The sequence below is a fragment of the Gavialis gangeticus genome, unplaced genomic scaffold, assembly GCF_001723915.1.
Source record: "Gavialis gangeticus isolate Ggan-Ray unplaced genomic scaffold, GavGan_comp1, whole genome shotgun sequence".
Taxonomy (NCBI): domain Eukaryota; kingdom Metazoa; phylum Chordata; order Crocodylia; family Gavialidae; genus Gavialis; species Gavialis gangeticus.
Window position 1 is genome coordinate 11312995 of NW_017729015.1, and position 20475 is coordinate 11333469.

Below are 20475 nucleotides of genomic sequence, written 5' to 3' on the forward strand. Positions count from 1 at the left end.
CTCACTGCCCCTTGCCCTTGGGGTAGGAGGATCTGGGCTCTCTCTCCCTTGCTGCTGTGAAATCTGGAGTGGCTGCACCAGAGCTGTGAAGTTAAGGTCTGACCTGAGTCTTCAGCTGGGGAAACTGAGGCAGGAAGCAAGGGAGTCTCTGGGCCAAGACCCAGTGAGGGGAGGCTGGGTTGGAGACAGAAGGGCTGTAAAGCCAGGCCTGGGGTTGGACACCTGCATGCATCACAGGGCTCCAGTGGGACAAAGCGCCTCACTCCTCCTTTCTGGGAGTCGGGTAGCTCCACGGCACCCCCAGCTCCAAGGGATCAATATTGACATGGGGAGAAAGAGGCAAACATGCAGGGAAAACATCACAGGAGTGACAGACTCCCCCTGCTACTGCCTGCATTAGCACTGAGATCTGGTCCTGCTGCGCTAGGTGCGGTACAAATTGGAGAACTCTCCTCACCCCGCAGCCGAAGGTGAGACAAAGGAAGGATCGCTGCCCTGATGTAATGCTAGGGAAACTGAGGCACAGACAGGCTAGGTACCGTCCCCAGGGTCACACAGGAAGCCCTGTGGCCAAACCCCGTTTCCCCGAGCCCTCAGACAGTGTTTCCACCCCAAAGCCATCCCTCCAGCACCCAGCTCTTTATCTGATCCATGTTAATGAGTCACGCAGGCGGCAGTCCTGGCCACGCTCAGCCAGGGGCTAAAATGGTTAAAAACCGTGGCAGAGAAGTTGTCCCCAGAGAAGGGCCAATTGTGCAAAGAAATCAGCTCCAGCGGCCTGTGCGCTGAGGCTGGCAGGGGCTGCCGGTGGGCCTCCAGGGCCCAGCGTGGCCCGGCTGGCACCACAATGGGAGCTTTGCCATCGGCCCCAGTGGTAAACAGAGCGCAGTCCAAATGGGTTACAGCTGAGGCTGAGTCATGCCCTTGTTTTTGTAGAGAATGAAAAACTTCAGCTCTGTGCCAGAAAGTGGCCTCTGAGCCCTTGATCCAGAGCAGACTAGAGTCTATGGGAAACCTCCAGTCAGCTTCAGAGGGCTTTAGATCAGGCTTCCCGCACAGCATGGGCCTTGCTTATGAACATAAACACGCGATTAAGTTATCAGTGGTTTCTAGTCTCTCCTGAGAGGTTCCCTGCCCTGTTAAACCTGGGGCTTTTGCCTCACTACAGCAGCCTGCAGAAATAGTAGCGGCTCCCAGGATTTGCGTCCTGTATCAAACTAGGTGTGCGTGCGTGGTGGAGGTGAGGGGCACGGGGATACTTTCAAACTAACGGGCAGCGAAAGAAAAATCTCCCCCTGTCCATTGCTGCCTGGGCATGGTACCAGGGAGAGGAGTCGAGTTTTCTAAGACCGTGGAAGTGCAAAGAAACCTGTGAATTTAACTCATGAGACGAGCATGGGTTCTCAGCTCGAGGGTTTTTTGTGCTGTTGCTGGCTTAGACCTCCATTCTGCCTGCTCGGGGCTCTTACTTATGCATTTTGAGGCTTGCGGGGACTGTTGGATCTTTTAGTCTGATCTAGCAAACCTGAATAAAAAACTTACCTGGTCCTTGCTGCTGCAGCGTCTCAGCACCTCACCTTCCTTCCTAGATTTTGCCCTCACAGCCTGTCTCTGTGCAGAGTGAGCCCTCGTCCCCTTTGGGAAGAGGGCAAACACACACTGGGCATGTCTACATGTTCCTTAATGCACAGTAGTTACTGCACATTTAGTTTAGTACTTGCTTAATGAAGTACTAACTAAAAGCGCAGTAACTACAGTTACTGTGCAGTAGTGCCGATGCACAGTTTTTTTAGTGATGCTTAATGTGCAGTAGCCTAATACTACCGCGCACTAGTGCATTAGCATGATTTTTGCCTGGCACGCTACTGTGCAGAGTTATTAGGCTACTGCGCATTCAGTGTCTCATGTAGACGCACCCACTGAGAGGTGAAGTAACCTACCCGGGGTCCCGTGCAGAGTGTGATGGTGCTGGGTCTTGAGCCCATAGTTCATGAGTCCTGGCAGAGCATCTTTCCTGCCCAGCACACCACTTTGTAGGAAATAAACCTGGTTTATTGGCGCAGCCTGAGCAAACCAGTCTTATACTAGGTATCATGATAAAAAAAGCTGGGGAACAGGGTTGCTTTCTAATATACACACATATGCGATAGTGTCCCAGCCAAGTGGCTAACTTCACTGCACATGCACCCATCAGCTCTCATTCAGGCCTGAGAGGCTGACTCTCACATCCATCACCTCTCATATGGGCTGGAAGTGACACGGGGGGGATTTCTGGGTGCTAAGTGCTTAAAAAGGTGGCTTGGAGAAGGAGCTGTTCAGCCCATGGAAACCAGTAGGGCCCCTGGGGACATGAAGGGCCACCACCACTGTTCCCCCGCTGAGGGCTGGCCGCCCAGATTGTCTGTCACAAGCGTATCACCAGCAGACATCTCTGCCCTCTCCCACTTTCCTGAGCATAACATGTGGGCAGGCAGCGGCAACAGGGATGAGCTGGGAGTGCTGGCCGGACACTTCCCTTTTAGACAGATATGCAGGGATCCTGTTTTTCCCTGACCAAGAAAAATCCCCACTTTTCGGTTTTAAAAAAGTAAAATCCACATTTTTCCACGATCAAAGTGAAACGCCACTATATCTATATCTATAGCTATATCTATATCTTAGTGGGATTTCATATTAATCATGGAAAAATGTGGATTTTGGGTTACGTTTTTTAATCTGAAAATTGGGGATTTTTTTTATCGGGGAAAACCAAGAGCCCTACATGATGGAGCACAAAGGTCATCTCCTCAGTCTCCGGGTTACATGACAGCAAGGAGGGAAGGTGATGCTAGGGCAATGACCCAGTTGTTTGGGTCCAAGGGACCTGAATCTATGAACTGGTGGCTCAAAGCCCCCAGGCTCTTCCCGCACCTGGGGAAGGGGTTGTTTCAGAGATTCAGCCACTGCCAAGCCCCTCTGAGACTCACACTCCCTCTCTCCCCGTGTGATCGCAGGCTTGGATTTCGCTTGCTCCGTGCATTAGGGAAGCGAGGGGCTGGTTCTGCCGAGTTGACGCTTTTGTCCTGTTCTCCTCTGGGGATAGAGAGATGCGATGATGCAGGGCACCAGCCCCTTCCCCTGATGCTGTTCACGGCAGCCAAGCAAATTCCTTGGCCCCAGCCAAGTGCTGGGGAAGATTGGCCTCCGCCTTGCAAAAACAGCTAGGTGGACAGGATTCTCCGAGATGCTCAGAGCTGGGCAAGCAGGGGGCCAAGGACATCTGTCCAGGGATGGGATGGCAGGAGTCTGGGTGAGGGGTCAAGAGTTAGGGGCGCCAGCAGAGCCATGTACAGGTCCCCCTCTCCTTGATCTTGTGCTCAGTCTCCGTTACATGAGGAGCCACAAAGAGGGAGGGAAGCTGGGAGGGTGCAGCTGAGAGCTGGGGAAGGGGCTCCCCTCTGCTCCCCAGTGCGGGACAGCCATTCCTCTCCCCTGCTGCTGCGGGACCAGAACCTCTTCCCATCTCGACTGGCCTTAATCCCCGCCCATGACAACAGAAGCCCTGAGCCCAAACACCCCTCTCACTCTCTCTGGTATTAAATTAGAGGGAAACTGGCATGCAAGACCATCCTTAAAGCCGCCTCACATCTATCTGGAACCGATGGCTGGCCAGGGACGCCATTGCAGGGCCCAGCACAGAGTTGCAATGGCACGGGAGCAGCCCGATGCAGCACCACCTCTTGACGCCATGTCTATCATGGCACCGTGTCCATACAGACCTAGAGCAGTCTCCTAGCACCCCGCAAATGGGCTGAGCCCATTTCTGTTCCAACCTGCTTAGGAAGACACTTTCTTTGAGGGTTTCCCTTGCCTGGTTCCTAGAGGGGCCTTTCAAAGGCAGGGCCGTCTGTTCATTCATGTAATAAAGCTCCCTGTGGGATGGATTGGTGTGAGGGGTATATGCAAGAGAAACATGGCTGCTCTCCGTGGCACTGGTGAGTAGTGCCCAGCTTTGAAAGCCACATCTCCGGAAAGAGATAGACAGAAAGGCAGAAATAAAAGGTTTGGGGAACAACCTCTAAGGGACGGTAGAAAGAAACAGGTTTGTTTAAAATGGGGGTCGGAGAGGGGGGAGATGGTGGGGAAAGTGAGGGCGGACATGAGAAGAGACTTCCACTACGTAAAGCTTGTTCTCAGGAGGCCAGGACTAATTGTTTTCCATATCCACTGGGGATAAGACAAGAAATAATCAGTTTAAATTTGCAGCAAGGAAGAATCAGGTTAGCTATCAGGGAAAACCTTCTCACTCCCAAGGCAGGGAAGCCCTGGGGCAGATTTCCCATGAAGGATGGGAACCCCAGTTGCTGGAGGTTTGCAAGGATGAATAGCAGTCAGGGACAGTGTAGGGAGACTAGGCCCTGTCTCAGTGCAGGGAGATGGACAAGGGGACCTGAAGCAGCCCCCCGGCTCTTCATTCCTGGGGTCCCATAACCCACGCTTCTATACGGCCAGTCATTCCTCACGCCCAGACTTTTAAGCACAAGGACACATGCCCTGCCCCAATCCTCCCACACTTACAAGAGAAAGTCAGACTCCAAGGGAATCTCCCCGCTCTTGGGTTTAGGCACCGAAGGCCACAGTCACTGTGCAGTTAATGTAATGACAGTAGCCCAGACTGCAGCTAGAGATGGTGCCACTTGCTTCAGAGGTGACCTGGCAGCACCCAGAGGTTGTGATGGAGACAGTCCCCCTTTCTGTGCTTGCAGATGCAGGCTGTCTCGCTTGGCCCACCCCACCGCTGGGAAGGGATCGATAGCATTTAGAGCTGCAAAATTAATAACGTTCCTGAGCAGAGAGGAGATGCCGGGGACTGGGGCTTTTAGTGTGGTTGGTGAAAAACATACCATCTTCTCTTGAAAAATGAGGCTAGTTCAGAGAAGGTTTTAGGACAGGGGGATCACTTTGGGGCGGTCACTTTTAATGGAGGTGGGCAAGGGAGATGGCCATGACTATGACGAATCCCTGGCCAAGTCCTGTCAGGGACTTCACCCTGACTTCAGACCAATAAGGTTAACTATGTCTCTCACTTCACCTTACTGTGCTGCACCCTGCAGACGTCCAGCTTCAGGGACATTACTTGGACCCTCTTGCTTGGAAAACACAGGTCCCTTCCCTCTGAATGACAGGCAAAATCCTCTGTAACTGCTAGCACAACAGGGACAATGAAGCACATCTGAATGGCTCAATTCTGTGCAGGAAAAAGCAGCGACACCTGCTTTATACATACTCATGCCTGCGCAAACACAGCCCTAGCACCAGGTCACCACAAGGCCCTGCCTTCCTATGACACCTGCCAATTGAGCATCCCGTATCACAAAATCCCGCTTGGTGCAAACACAGATTTGTGCATCCTCGTGTTCCAGCAGGCAGAGGGGAAGGAGCACGGGCAGAGGAGGAATGGACACAGTGCCGGTGAGTGATGGGCAGAACTGGAGCACAGAGACTCCCTAGAGGCAAGTGCCTTGTGAGAAGCACAGAGCAGGGCTCCCTTTAAGCCCTCCCTGAGAGACAGCATGCCGTGTCAGGCTCCAGGCACCGTTCCACAGACTGGGAGTCACTGCCACTGCAACCTCCACAACCACCAGCTCATGCCTGCTCCCCGTATGGGGCAGCCTCTGCAGATTAAACCCATACCCCAGGCTAGGCATGACCTGCCTGCAGCCAGAGATATGCAAGAGTCAGAGCTAAAGCCAAGAAGTCCTCGCTTTGCCCCTGCGTCTCCAACATGATTTTGTCAGTGCAGAGTGTAATGCAATGGCCCTCAGTCCCTCTTATTCTCAGCCCCAAACATGACCCAGGGCTGAGCTCCCTGAGGGCACTTGGCCCTTCAAGGTGGTGGATGGCCCAGCTGCCAGGGGCACTGAACAAGTCAGGCAGTTCGCAGCTCCTTCCTGCAGGGAGGGTCAGGGTAAGGCAGGGGTGGGCAATTATTTCGGGCGGAGGGCCGCTTACTGAGTTTTGGCAAGCCATCGAGGGCCGCATGACAGGCAGCCAGGGGCGGATAAATATTAATTTTCTAAATTTTCTAGGGGCCCTGCGGGCCGGATAGAATGGCTTGGCGGGCCCATGTGGCCCACGGGCTGCATTTTGCCCACCCCTGGGGTAAGAGACAAACTGCTCCACTGAGTCTCTTTAAATCATTGCTGTTTCATTGCCTTATCCTTTCAGGGTCCAGAATGAATCTCCTGTGGCAGACACCGGAACGGGGGGGAACTGGGAGCACTTGTCCTGGCGCCTGCTGGACATGGCATCCACCCAGCTTGGGAAGGCAGCTCTGGAAAGGTAGGTACATAGCGATCCTGGCCAGTGACCTTCCCCCCCCATGCAGGGGGCCTGTTCATGTGGGCCCTGCCCCTGGGGCCTCTCCACCCCAGCAAGTGGATTTGCTCTCCTGTCTCTCCGTCACAACTAGAAGCATGATGTGGTAGAGATGAGCTACGGACTGATATGATGGATGGCTATACCTCCCTGCCCCCGGATGGGATTCATTCAGCCCTGAGAGGTGAGAGCAGAAGACCTGGCACCAAGAAGGGCTGGCAGATAGATGCAGGGCCAAAAGAAGAACAGCTCCCTCCCAACCCTACATACTTCTTCATATGCCCATATGGAGTCGGCTGGTATTATGGAATGTTAAGAAGTATGTATCTTTGGGCTGGGACCCCCGTGCCCCGGAGGCGCTGGCACAGGGAGGGGTCTACACCCATCTGCTGAAGGAAGAACATGAGCTCTGGCTTGTCCAAGGGAACAGGAGACCCAGTGCAGGACAAGGCCCTCAGAAAAGGGTGTGTTCCTGGGGCTGGTAAAAAGGAACCAGATCAACTAGGAACTGGATTTGGTCCCCTTCAACCAGCTGTAGTGGCACATCAACCAGCAGCCTGGGAGAGGTCTCAGAAAGCTGGGGTCTCATGTCGGTTCAGACAACTGGACTGTGGAGCTCATGGACGCAGCTGCTTGAGCCCAGAAAGTTACTACAATTTAAAGCAAGACTTTTGCTTTGTTAATACAATTAATAAAATTAATTTGTTAATGCAATGTAAAGCAAAGTTAATACAATTCAAGCAGTTTGCAAGCAGCTTACAGGAGCAAGAGGAGGAAGAAGAGGAGCCAGGCACCAGATCCTGCTCTGGGAAGGTAAGTGAGTCAGGGCTGCCTGTGTGTTTGGTTTGCTGAGTGTTTGGTTGGTAGGCTGAGTTTCTGTGCTTGTGCTCTGAGCAGCTGAGATTTATTACCCAGATTACAGGTAACCTTGTGGGCAGGCTACTGATAAAAGAGGAAGAAACTGGTCTATCGACCCATCTTTTATTTGCTTGCACCTTAAAACAGGAAAACAAGCATTTATCCCAAAGTCTATCTTGCTACCCACAACAGCACAACATAGGTTCTCAGGAGGTGGGAGGAGGGTGGCATGCAGATTGGCAGCAGGTCTTCCTGAATTCTCCACATTTCCCTCCAGCCTATACCCAATATTTATAAATGGCTGATTTTAATATTCCAATAAATGATCTCTGCTTGGTTTTATTTAAATTTCTTTATTTCGCTGAAACTTTTGGAACTGGACTGAACCAGAAGTCCTGTGGACTTGGAAGGTGTCAGTTAACTGGAATTGATATCCTTGGGATATATTTATATCCTTGGGAAAGAGGGAGGGTTTCTTATTTCCTTTCCTTCCTCCTTGTGGAATGCTGTTCCTGTTTCTTCTTTATCTCCCGGTATGGTATTTTCTGACAAGGTTGTTTTTGTTTTTACAAATTATCTAACCATTTTAACAAAAATATGTCTATTATAGCAAACTAACGTCCAGTGCATTTGGTTACATCAATCACTGCTACTACTTTAAGATGATATAGTGTATACGGATTATTTAATGTATAGTCTTTCCTTATCTCCTTTCAGGTCTTGTACTTTGTTTAATGGTATTTGATGGTTTCCTTTACTTCCTGAGCAAGTTAGTTGTCACATCTGCAAAGGTTCACATTGTGGTCTCTCAGAAACAGGTTTCGGGCCTTCTGCTTGGCAACACTCCTGCTGCTTAGCCTAGGCCCCTTGAAAATGGCCAAGGCTGGCAACCGAGTGCTGCTCGCTGGGCGATTGCTGCCTGTGTCTGACAACAGCCCTAACAAGGGAGCAGAGCCAGGCCCAGCAGGGTATAAAAGCAGAGTCCCCAAGAAAACAGGGCAGCCTGCAAGCAGTCCACATGTCAATTTGCTGCACTTCCCCTCCGCAAGGTGAGCTCTTTTTTTAATTAAGAGTAGCTAACCTACACGTGTAGTGCACGTAGCAAAAACTCAGCAGTTAGATCAATACTTCAGCCCCTTGCTTAACTACAGTGAGGGGGAGTTCACCTGGAAGTCACCTGGAAACTCCCGCACCTTCCTTCACTGAAAGCTTGGTGAGAGGAAGCAGGAAGAGGGAACCTTTCGGGACCAAGGAGCAGCGAATAGGCCAGCTTACAGGGGAGGTCTGCTTGAAAAGAGGGGCGGATTCAGAGTCCCAGAGAAATGGCTGGAGAATGTCACAATGCCAGAGCCACTGCCACTGCTACTGCCACTGCCAGCCCTTCCTCTGCCTGCACCTGTGAGGTGTCTGTGCAGGCAGGACTGTTCGTCATTGAGGCTTCCACCCAGCGTCTGGTTTGGTGCTGCAGAGACGTTGCTTGCAGGCCCCTTCCAGGGACAGCCAGGTCGGGGAGCACCTGCCATGTGAGCGGTGCCTCCTGGTGGTGTCCCTCAGGGAGCAGGCAAGAGAGCTGCAGGCAGAGGTGGTGAGGCTCCAAAGCATCCTCTACCACGAGGACTTCAGCATCGAATCGGTGGAGGAGACCCCTAGGATGGCAGAGGAAGGACTGCCAGAGGCAGTGCTGGAGAAGCAAGAGACCATGGACTCCCAGGAAGGCGGAAGCTCGTGGCCTCGGCAGCAAGCAGAAATCTTCACGTCCACCTGCAGTGGTTTGCCTGAAGAACAGATACAGAGCGCTAGCAGCAGAGGAGGAGCGCCTTCCATTGGCGAAGGAGGCCAGGCCAGGCCTCCCCAAGTTTGGGACGATTGAGACCACTGCCAACAAGAGGACGTGATGGGTGGCGGTGGTTGGAGACTCCTTTTGGAGGAGGATGGAGGCATTCATCTGCTGGCCTGACCTGTTGTCTCAGGAGATCTGCTGCTTGCCCAGAGCACAGATCTGAGTTGTCATGGAAAGATTACTGCCACTCATCCAGCCCTCTGACTTCTACCCAACGCTGCTCATCCATGTGGGCACCAATGATACACCCGGGGGGAACCTTAGCAGATCAATTGTGGCTACAGGGCTCTGGGTGCAAGGGTGAAGGGGGCAGGAGCGGATGCATCCTGCAGATTGATGCATGGCTGTGCAGGTGGTGTCACCAGCAGGGGATTTGGCTTCTTCAGCCACGGGATGTTTTTCCAAGAAAGATTGCTAGGAAGAGATGGGATCCACTCGACGAAGAGAGGGAAGAGCATCTTTGCAGACAGGTTTGCCAACCTAGTGAGGAGGGCTTTAAACTAGGTTCACCGGGGTATGGAAACCAAAGCCCTGAGGTAAGTGGGGAAGCAGGTGACTTGAAAGAAGCACAAGCAGAAGTGGGCAACAAGGGAGGCCTTCTCATTCTTCCGGAAGAAAGCAGGGCAATCAGCTAGTGACCTCAGGTGCCTGTACATAAATGCATGGAGCCTGGGAAACAAGCAAGAAGAACTGGACGTCCTTGCACAGTCAAGGGACTATGATATGGCTGGAATAACAGAGAGCTGGTGGGAGCTCGCATGACCGGGGCGCTGTTGTGGATGGGGATAAACTGTCCAGGAAGGACAAGACAGGGGAGAAGAGTTGTGCTCTATGCAGAAGAGCTGTATGATTGCTCAGAGCTCCGGTATGAAACTGGGGACAGGCCTGTTGAAAGTCTCTGGGTTAAGGTTAGAGGAGAGAGCACCGAGGGTGATGCTGGGGTGGGCGTCTGCTACAGACCACCAGACCAGGAGGATGAGGCTTTCCAGACAACTAGCAGAAGTTTCCTGGTTCTCATGGGGGACTTCAGTCATCCTGGCATCGCTGGGAGGGCAATACAGCCGTGCACAGGGGATGCAGGATGTTTTTGGAGAGTGCTGGGGACAACTTCAGGGTACAAGTGCTGGAGACCAACTAGGGACCATGCTGTTCTTGACCTGCTTCTCCCAGACAGGGAAGACTTGGTGGGGGATGTAGAACTAGATGCAGCAACTTGAGAAGCAGCCACCGTGATATGACTGAGTTCAGGATCCTGAGGAAAGGAAGGATGGAGAGCAGCAGAGTAAGGACCCTGGCCTTCAGACAAACAGACTTTGATTCCCTCAGGGAACTGATGGACAGGATCCCCTGGGAGGCCAGTCTGAAGGAGAGAGGAGTCCAGGAGACCTGGCTGTATTTTCAAGCAACCTTACCGAGGGCACAGGAACAAACTATCCCACTGTGCAGGAAGAATAGCAAATGTGGCAAACAACCAGCTTGGCTTAGCAGAGACCTCTTTGGTGAGCTTAAACACAAAGAGGAAGCTTACAAGAAGTGGAAGCCTGGACAAATGACGAGGGAGGAGTGTAAGAATTGCTTGGGGAACGCAGGGATGAAGTCAGGAAGGTCAAAATGCAAGCGGAGTTGCAGCTAGTGAGGGATGGGAAGGGTTTCTATAAGTATGGAAGAGGAAGATCTGGGAAAGTGTGGGTCCCTTACTAAATGGGGGAGGCAACCTAGTGACAGAGGACGTGGAAAAGGCTGAAGTACTCAATGCCTTTTTTACCTTGCTCTTCACAGGCAAGTGCAGCTTGGAGACTACTGCACCGGACAGCGGTTTGGGGAGGAGGTGAGCAGCCAACTGTGGTGAAAGAATAAGGATGGGACTAGTTACACATGTACAAATCTATGAGGCGGGACCTGAGGGTGCTGAGGAAGTTGGCTGCAGAGCCACTGACCATTATTTTTGAAAACTCATGATGATTGGGAGCGATCCTGGATGATTGGAAAAGTGCAAATATAGTGCCCATCTTTAAGAAAGGGAAGGAGGAGGATCCAGGGAACTACTGACCAGTCAGCCTCACCTCAGTTCGTGGAAAAATCATGGAGCAGGGCCTAGGAATTAATTTCAAAGCACTTGGCGGAGGATAATGTGATCAGGACCAGTCAACATGGATGCACCAAGGGCAAGTCATGCCTGACCAACCTGATTACCTTCTATGATAAGATGATTGGCTCTGTGGATGTGGGAAGAGCAATGGATGTGAAATACCTCGACTTTAGCAAGGCTTTTGATACCATCTCCCACAACATTCTCAGAAGCAAGGTAAGGACGTATGGATTAGATGAATGGACCATAAGCTGGATAGAAAACTGGCTGAATCATTGGGCTCAGAGGGTAGCAATAAATGACTGTCTAGTTGAGAGTCCAGTAGCAACTGGAGTGGCCCAGGGGTCAGTCCTGGGGCCACTTTTGTTCAATATCATCATCAACGACCTGGAAGATCTGACTGCACAAGGTCTTGGGTAGCTCATGTGTGCAGGGGCTCCTTCCCTTGGCAATTGCCAGAGAGACAGCCCCTGCTAGCTCCAGCCCAGGGCTTATATGCCCCCAGAGCCCTGCCCCCTCCCGGTCATCTGACCGCCTGCAGGTGCTGGCCACTTACCCCATTAGGCTGTTGCTCAGGCAACCCACAGCTCTGCCTAGCCTACAGGGCTCCCTGGCCAGGCTGCTTCTGCCCTTACAGTAGCAGGCACATCTTAGTGCCTTGCTACAGCAACAAACACACTAGTTCACAATCACCAATGCTAAAGAGAAAGCTTGGGCACACCTTGCCTTGGAGAGTAGGATGAGACCTTCACGTGGGGCAGCATGTGAAGGCCTTCCTGCCTACAGGGGCCATGAAGCAGCTGGTGCTGGTCACTCCTACAGACACAACGCCGGACAAAGCAGACCCAGGGCCGTGCTGCTACGCTACACGAAGAAGCGTGGGTGTTGACTCTTCAGAGATGTCCTTGTTCCAAAGTGTGTATTCGGCACAGAGTTAAAATTGGGAAAGAATGTCAAATTGTCTTAAGCCATCCAAGCAACAACCCCAGCCTCCTGATTGTTCGGCCTTTCTCCTTTGAGAGTGTCAACATCTCACTAGGTCTCCAATCGTGCAATGTCACCCAGGTTACACATGCTCGTGTAAATCACCAGGCAGCATTTTGAAGCCTCCTGGGTCTTTTTTGAATCCATCGTAAAGGACTAAATCAGAATCCCAGCCCCTACTTTTTTTTCCCCTTTGCAGGGCTCCTTTGCATATAGTGCAGGGTCCCTGGGACACCTCTTTGATCACTCTGTTGCACCCGATCTCTGCAGGGTGGACTCAGGAGGGCTAGGTACAGACACTCAAAAAGCCTGAGGTGGAATAGATCTAAGTTATGTGGTTTTCTGCAGTTTGGATCTGTAGTGAACAGAACACGGTTTGCCCTTGGGGAGGATGGGGGGGAGCAGGGAGGAACACAAATCTTAGATTGGATTTTGCCACTGTTAACAGTCTGTATGTGCCACACTGGCCTTCTGTTATGCATATAGACAGGTTTCCAATCACTTGTACCAGTAAAAGTGTAATGTCTGTACCTGGCCAAAGAGCATGGGGAGGGGTGTGGGAGGAGTTCCAAGATGGGGTTAGGGTTTTATACACTAAAAATGTAAAACGTTACATGAAAATCTTCCGAATTCTCTTTTAAGCCTAAAGAAGAGTAAATGAAGGGTGAGGCTTCCTCCTGCAACCTTTGCTTTGGCATGATCAGTCTTTTTCTCCTTTGAACAGCTGCTGTTTGAAAGCCAATCAACTGCACTTGAGTCATGGGTTCCCTTTAAATACCTGGAGCCACTGGCATACTCTATCAGTTGGCTGCTACCAGGGTAAGTGCAATTTATAACCTAATGGTGATCAAATGGCATTTGTAGCTCCATCTGGAGTTGGGATTTTTCTAAATAAGTCTGCTAGGAATGGGCTATATTTTGAAGAGAAAAGCGATGCAAGGAGACTACTTCGTATCTCATGTTGCTAATAAGACCTCCTCTATTAAACCTGAAGAAGCTTGACAATCTAGTTCTGGCTCTTGCTGGCTCTACTGTTTTGTTACTTGCATCTCTCGGGGGCGTAGAGACTGCAAATCTTTATCCTTGCACACTTGGGTTTGCTGGCCTGCAGGGTTTGTGCATGTTTTTCTAGTGGCCCTGGGTTTTGTAAAAGTTGTCTGTAACTTCCCATTAGCTATGGGGGAACAAGCTTGAGTAGTGACTCCTTTGAAAAGTCCTTTGCAGGGGTGCAACAGGAGGGAATAGTGCTAGGATTGAATTACTTGGGTGGGAAGGAAGGTGCAAGGCAGGCAGAAAAGGAAGCGATTTATTTCTCTCTGATCCTGGTGCTGCTGCATGTCTGGGGCAGAAGAGGCTCATGCAAGCTGCCTCTCAGGGCTGACAACTATCTTTGAAATTCCTAGTCTGGATGGTTTAGCTGCTTTATTTCCTACTTCTACCCTTGTGGCTTTGCTATCTTTCAGTGCCCGCAATCAGTGATCCTTACGTAATTAATCTCTTCCGCATGCCAGCCACTAAACAAGGCAGGGCATGGAGCGTCGCAAGGTTATTTTTACTTGACATGGATCCCAGCCAGTTTATAACCAGACTTAAAGGCAAAATGATGCCCACATCATCAGAGCAGATTTTAGTATCCAATCTTAAGTCTGTTGCAGAGGCGGGCAAAATGTGGCCCATGGGCCGCATGCAGCCCGCCAGGCCATTCTATCGGACCCATGGGGCCACTAAAAAATTTAGAAAATTAATATTTATCTGCCCCTAGCTGCCTGTCATGTGGCTCTCGATGGCTTGCCAAAACTCACTAAGTGGCCCCCCACCCAAAATAATTGCCCGCTCCTGGTCTATTCTAACTCTTAGCTACTTTGATTACCTAAAACCAGTCTAATCCCCTTAAAATGCTAAACAGCAGGTACACCTTACCTAGAGACTTCACCTGAATTTTCAGACTCAGACATGTCGAAGTTAGGCAGGCCAAGAAATGAGCTTTCTTTTTTCTCTCTCTTGTAGAAGGGGTCATCTTAGTGGGACACCATGGTTTCTAGCCAGCTCCCTGCCAGGGTCACAGCTTCCAAGCATTCTTTTATCCAGCCTCCCCAGAGAAGTCCAACTGATCTACAGCTTTCTTACCAACTAACCTTTCACCCAACTGCTTGAAACCCTGCTGGAAATGCCAATACCAGTGCTCTTGTGCGTAGTGTGCTGAGATGAAATCCCTCTGTGTCCTGCAGCTCTAATTAGCTTCAATTGCATAGGATCAAAGACACTACAAAGTCTCTACAGCCATGTGAAAGCTCCTTGTTCCTGCCTTGCAGGGAGCCTTGGGGTCTTAGCACAGCTGAGTTGTTTGGCTGAGGCATTGTAAGGGTCAGCCTTGCTGGCACAGTGATATGTTCGGGAGCTGTGCGCCCAGTTCACGCATCCTCTGCCACAAGAGGAGATGCAGGCAAATGCCATTACCTACTGATGAACAGGAAGAGAAGATCCCCCCCACACACCTTGTTCTCTGCTCTTGCCCTGCCAAGGTAGGACATTTCAATGCATTACTTAAAGCTGGTATAATCCTGGCAGGAGAGAGAGAAAAGCGGGGAAAATCGACAGGTTTGTTATCCAAACACCCCCTACAACCTTCTCCAGAGAAGACTAATACTAGGTCCCTAGAAAAATGGAGACCCCACTAGTGGGTGTTGCTTTTGGTAGGTATAACTAAAAGTACAGGACTGGGTGAGGGAGCAAATGGCATTGAGTCCTGGCAGTGCAAGTCCTTAGCAGGGTTTGAGAGGGGGGCTCTGCACTGGTTTCACTGCATTTCTGGCTTTCTGTTCAAGGCTGATCAAACTGCATCTTATTTCCAAGTGACATGCCGGGGGAAAGTTCAGAGCAGGACTTAGGCATGAGTGGTAAGTAGGAGTGTTCCCTTCAGTCACCGGAAGTACAAATATTATTAATATTAATATTGTGTTGGTTGCCAATTAACCCAGGGCAGGGTTGAAACCAGCTTCCCACTCCCCCTTCCAAAAATAAATAGGTGTGGTCTGTGAAGCAACTTTAGGCCACTGAGAAGTCTAAGCCGTGATTTCCCTATAGTCCTGCCACGTTTACAACTTGCTGATCCGCTGTCATTAAAACCAATCATCTGCTTCCTCTAGATACGAACGGAGGATCTAAGATAACGACTGGCTTGGCAATAGTTGCTGGAGTAGGTAAAGGGCCAGCTCAAAGCATGTAACCTAGTGTTTGGTTGGGTTAATCACCAAGCTTAGGGGGTGCATGTGCACCTGTGTGCACGCCCTGCGTGTTGTCAGTGCAATACACAGACGTCTCTTCTGTAAACTGCCCTTTAACTAGCTCCACTCGCTATGCCTCGTGGGCAGCCAAAGCAAAGAAAGTACCACATTGCCCCCCTCCCTGCCCCCAAACTGATTCTTCACCTCAAGGTTCACTGATGAAGGAGGTGCCATGTGGGGATATGGGGCCTGTCTGCAATGCAGCTTGATCAAGAGATTTGGCCACTAGTACTGTCATCAGGATCTTTAATGTATTTGTACTTGCGGTCCTCCTCTGATGTACAACTTGCATGTGGGGAGTGGAGACCCAGATCCAAAACCAGACAGAGGCACCTCAGATCTACTTAAGTGCAAGATAAAGATTCTGACAACCCATCCGTCAGCTGCCGTCCAACCAAGCTCCACAGCCACCCTGATACACATTGCTAGACGTCAATAGGTACCTAAAATTATGTTCAGTCTGGTGGAAAAACGAGAAGGGAGATTTCAGCAGGGGGTTAAGACAGAAGCTGAAAAAAAAAATTGTTCTGGGAAAGGAAACCGTGCTCTGTTCACGTGGTCTCTAAATGCGGGAAGGGCAATGGTGAGGACCCCAGTCACAGTCAGGCCAGTGTGATTTCCTGAAGTAGGAACGGCTGTTGACTCGCTTCTGGCCAAAATGTCAGCTATTTTGTAGCCCAAGAAAGGGGAGCTGCTGGAAGTGCAGTGGCACTCAGCTGTGCAATGGTCACAGGCCACTTAATCTTTCATGCAGATATTTTAGTCCCCAATGCTGTCATGCCTGCGAACTCTGCCCAGCAAGCACGTGGTATTTCACAGTGGTCCTCAGTCCTCTTGTGTAACCTGGAGGCAAGCCTTGTCCTGTCACTCCTCCAAGACCCTACTAGCAACATAACTGAGCTGAGATGGGCCACATGTAGGGCAGCCTAGTGGCACTAGCTGGACCCACAGCAGGGTGGCTTGCAGCCCCGTTTGCTTAGCTCTTGGGCCCCTGGCACAACTTGCATCACATCTGGTTGGTAAATTTGCCAATCCCTTCCTTCTGCTGGAAACAGGCAAAAGCATTCCCGTCCTGTGTCTTCTTTCAGCATTGACGGCATAAGAAACTGGGTGCACTAGGGTGACGTAGTGATACCGGTTCTCAGGAAACTGCTTTCAGTTCCCTGCAAGGAGAAACAGCATGTCAAATCAGGCCCTGAAAACCTCTGGCTCTGCTTCCTCCACAAGAGATGCCAAGATCCATTTGGATCTTTATGCTGACTGAGGTCCGTAAAGCAATAAAGCCTTCACAAGCTTACATGCTGGTGTGCAAGAATGACTTCATTATAAATATGCAACATACTGAACTACCACGTGCTCACCGACACACCACTCTTGGGATGGGCAGCTACTGGGGTTGTCAAAGGGAAAACAGGGCCAGAACCCCTAGGAGGTCTTTGATGGTAGATGTAGATAGCATCTTCCTCCAAGGGATCTATGGTAAATATAAGGTTTTATCCCCTGACCACTCATGATATCGTCCCCAGTCACTGGCAGGCTGTACCATAGTACTGCTGCCTTTTCTCACACTGTTTGATGAAGATCTCTACCGAAGACATGATGAGCCACGGGGGGAGGTTCTGTGTAATGAGAACATGGCACCTGCTACGGGGGCCCTTGGCTAGTAGATGCTGCAGTGGGTCCCTCCGTTCTCTGGCGTGGAACAGGCCTGCAGTCGCAAGAGATTAAGGACCTTCTGTTTTTTTGTTTATTAGGTTGCAAAGTTACTTAAAGTATCAAGAAAGGTGAACCAATGTGGACCGAGAAAGCCCTCCAGTTGCTCCTCTTTGCCATTGCAGGATTTCACTAATTCTGTTTGTATAGAAAGTGCAAAGAACTGCTTTTTCATGTAGGATGAGCGACTTTATACCTGAATCACCCCCACATGCAGAGACCGTCCTCTTCCCACTGAAAAGCAGTAACAGAGGATGTATTGATCTGCGGTTCACCTTTTAATAATGTTCCTGGGGCAGCAAGACACCTGCCAGTGGGTCTCCAAGCTGAGCTGGTAGGAGGGGACATAAGGTCCGTGTCCCTGGCTTGGGAGCTGGTGGGGTGAACCATGGCCAGGATCCCAGAGGGAAGCCCTTCAAGGGCTTTTGCTTATTCTTGTGCACTGAGAATCAATAGGATGCAAATCTTCCTGAGCCTGGGCCTGCTGGGCCAGGGACATAACCAGCTCCCACCAGGTGCCCATCCTGCTAAGAACAAACTCCAAACACTGGGCTCCTGCATTCGGCTGCTCAAATACCCCTATAATACACCTGTTTAGGTGGAAATAAACATACTGCTCCCAGGGTTAAAAAAAAGCCTCCCTTTGCAACCCAGACCAAGCAACATGATGATGTCTACCTGTGTCTACAACCAGGGAGCCCATCCGCAGCAGGTGCCATTGCACAGAAGAGCAAAAGGATGACTAAGTAGTACTTGGTGCTATTAAATCAAACCCTCATCTCAGGGCACTGATTTCCTCTTCTCATGTTGCCCACGTCATCTTGAATGAAAAATGTGGGTGTACAACAGTGCTTTCAGCTCAGCGTCTGGCTTATGCATAAGTTTCACAGAGCTGGCAAACTGAAACCTAAGGAACAAGCTCCTCCCAGCCGCAACACGGCCAGCACATAAAAGAGCAGGGAAGGGGATCCGCAGTTAGAGGACTCTCCTTCCTGATTCAGCCTAGCAAGCAAGGTTGGTAGATGTTTCCTTTCTGCATTTGAACCTTGGGCTAATTCTGTTTTTGGAGGCAGCTGCGCTCTTCTTCAGGGCAGAAGGATGCAGAAGCAGGTTGCAGCAAAAGCAGCTGCTGCGTTAGCCTCTGCAGCCAACCTGGGAGGCATCTCTAAGGAAAACGGGACTGAGAGGGGGCAGCTCGAAACCCCCTAGAGACACTCTGGGATTTACTGCCGTGCATTGCAAAGGCTTCCTGGATGCATGTAGGGAGAATGTGGAGGGGCTGGCTAGATGTGCCTGCTCAGGCTGTCGCTGTCGTAGCAATGAACTGCTCCTGGGGGGGAAGGGAGGCATGGTGGGGATATATGCCCGTCAGATTTGTGTGTGGGGGCAGATGTGGGATGCCTGCTGTAGGCTCAGGGGCCCCTGCCCTCGGGAGCCCTGCGCCAGCTGTGGCAAGGCACCCCCTGCCTGCCCAGCAGCAGCGGGGGTGGCAGCAGTGGTACAGAGTTGTGTCCCCTGCTGCTGCCAGGCAGGCAAGAGGCACCTTGCCGTGGCCGGGACAGGGCTTGCAGGGGCCGGGCAGCAGGGCAGGGAGCCCCAAACTGGCAGTGGGCAGCCTGCATCCACATCTGCCCCCCATGGGCTCTGCTCGGCCCCAGCCCCACCACGGAGGCAGTGCTAATCCTTGCAAGGATGAAGGTTTGGATGTGCATGACCTTGCCCAGCAGATCTGCCATGCCTATCACGGTGCTGGGCAGGACTCGCCCAATGAATGCCGTGTGGGGGAGAGGTGGGTTGCAGGTAGGGTTGCTCACTCTCTCTGAGTTTCCAGAACACCAACATGCCTGCGTGCTCACATATATCACTTACGGATTATGTTGCATAGACGTTATGTCAGGAAGGCAAATGCACGTTACTATTACATTTTAAAAACCCACTGGACTACTGTTTAAATTAGACTCAACATTTAATATTTATTTTAATGAATGTCCTATCATTTAACCCCCGGGTGACTCTCAGCAGTCTCCTGGAGATTTAGATCTAATTCCTGGAGACTCCAGGGCAATCCTGGAGGGTTGACAACCCTAGCTGCAGGTCAGCTATTCTCAGTCGCGCTCATGTCCTACTTTTAGTAGAAGTGGGGCATGTACCTACAAGAAAAGGTGATTTGCTAGATGGAGCTGCCTTATGATGCCACAGCCACAGCCCCAGGCCTGTGTCTGTGCCTCTCTCCTCATCCCCAGTGGACCATGTTTTGAGGGGATTGGACTGGTCTAACTGCATTTCTGTGTTATCCTCAGCCTCCCCGTGGTGCTTCCACTGCCACCAACAGGAGCCCTGCCACCTGGATCCAGGATCACAAGCCACTCTTCAATATGTTTGGTAAGGTCCCACTTTCTTTCTGGAACAGGAATAGCATACGTCCCTGGCACTACTAATAAACTGGCAAGCTATGCGGGGGGCCAGGGATCCCTGCACAACCCCAAGTCCTAGCTTCTTGCTTGGAAGCATTGGGTTCGGGACACAGACAGACAAAAAACCCTAGATGGTGAAGGAGCCCGACTTTGATCCAGTGTGGTGCTACCTGGCGCACATGGACCCTAGCTGTGGCGAGTGGTCCTCTTACACACAATGGGCAGGAGAATCTTCCCAAAAGGGCAAGTGCTGGGTAAAGTCACTGCTGAGCAGCGCCTTCTCCAAAAGACCCTTGAGAAGAGCAGCGCAAAGCCGGCAGGGTCAGGAGCCAGGGATTTCCAACCTGAATGCCAGAGCATTAATGCCGACCAGCAGCATCCTAAGGAAAACCGTCTGCTGAAAACCAGCTCATTAACAAAAACCTTTCCTCTTTCAGACTTTCTGGCCTCTGCACTGGGAGCAGGAATCGGATTGGGTAAGTCACTAGCTTGAGAGACAGGTTGCTCGTTTCAAAATGAACGAGGGTTTAACTAGGCGTTATTCAGTAGGCCTGTGCAAAGGGGCTAGTATTTGATTCAGATTTGGCCAATTCGGGGGACAGTGATTCGATTTGGTGATTTGAATCCCTGCCCTGAATTGATTCGGCCAAATCTGATTTGGTGATTCAGCTGCTGCACCAAGGAATGCTGCAGTTTCTGAACTCACGTGAATATTAGGATCTCTATTTTACGTATTCGGGAAGTGCTTCATCGAGGAAAGACATTCCCCAACCTGTCGCTGTGGTGGTACAAGGCACAAGACACTAAAGCACTAAGTGAATGGATGTAAAGGTGGTTCTGCAGCAGAAAGCTGGATATACCGTGCACCAGGATCCCATTTTATAACTAATGCTCTTTGCAATGCAGGAGTTGCAGTTGTCGGAGTCCCTGTAGTCC

The 20475-nt window shown here is 51.0% G+C and overlaps 1 protein-coding gene across 1 annotated transcript in view; it reads left to right on the forward strand.

Moving 5' to 3' along the window:
* The first annotated feature begins 18062 nt into the window (after positions 1 to 18062).
* Positions 18063 to 20475, forward strand: part of LOC109294034 (interferon alpha-inducible protein 27-like protein 2A) — an 8419-nt gene continuing 6006 nt past the window's right edge. The window contains exons 1-4 of the mRNA XM_019512219.1: positions 18063 to 18139; positions 19426 to 19507; positions 19977 to 20015; positions 20446 to 20475. Of these exons, the coding sequence (XP_019367764.1) occupies positions 19501 to 19507; positions 19977 to 20015; positions 20446 to 20475 (76 nt within the window). The 5' untranslated portion in view covers positions 18063 to 18139; positions 19426 to 19500. The remainder of the gene's footprint in view (positions 18140 to 19425; positions 19508 to 19976; positions 20016 to 20445) is intronic.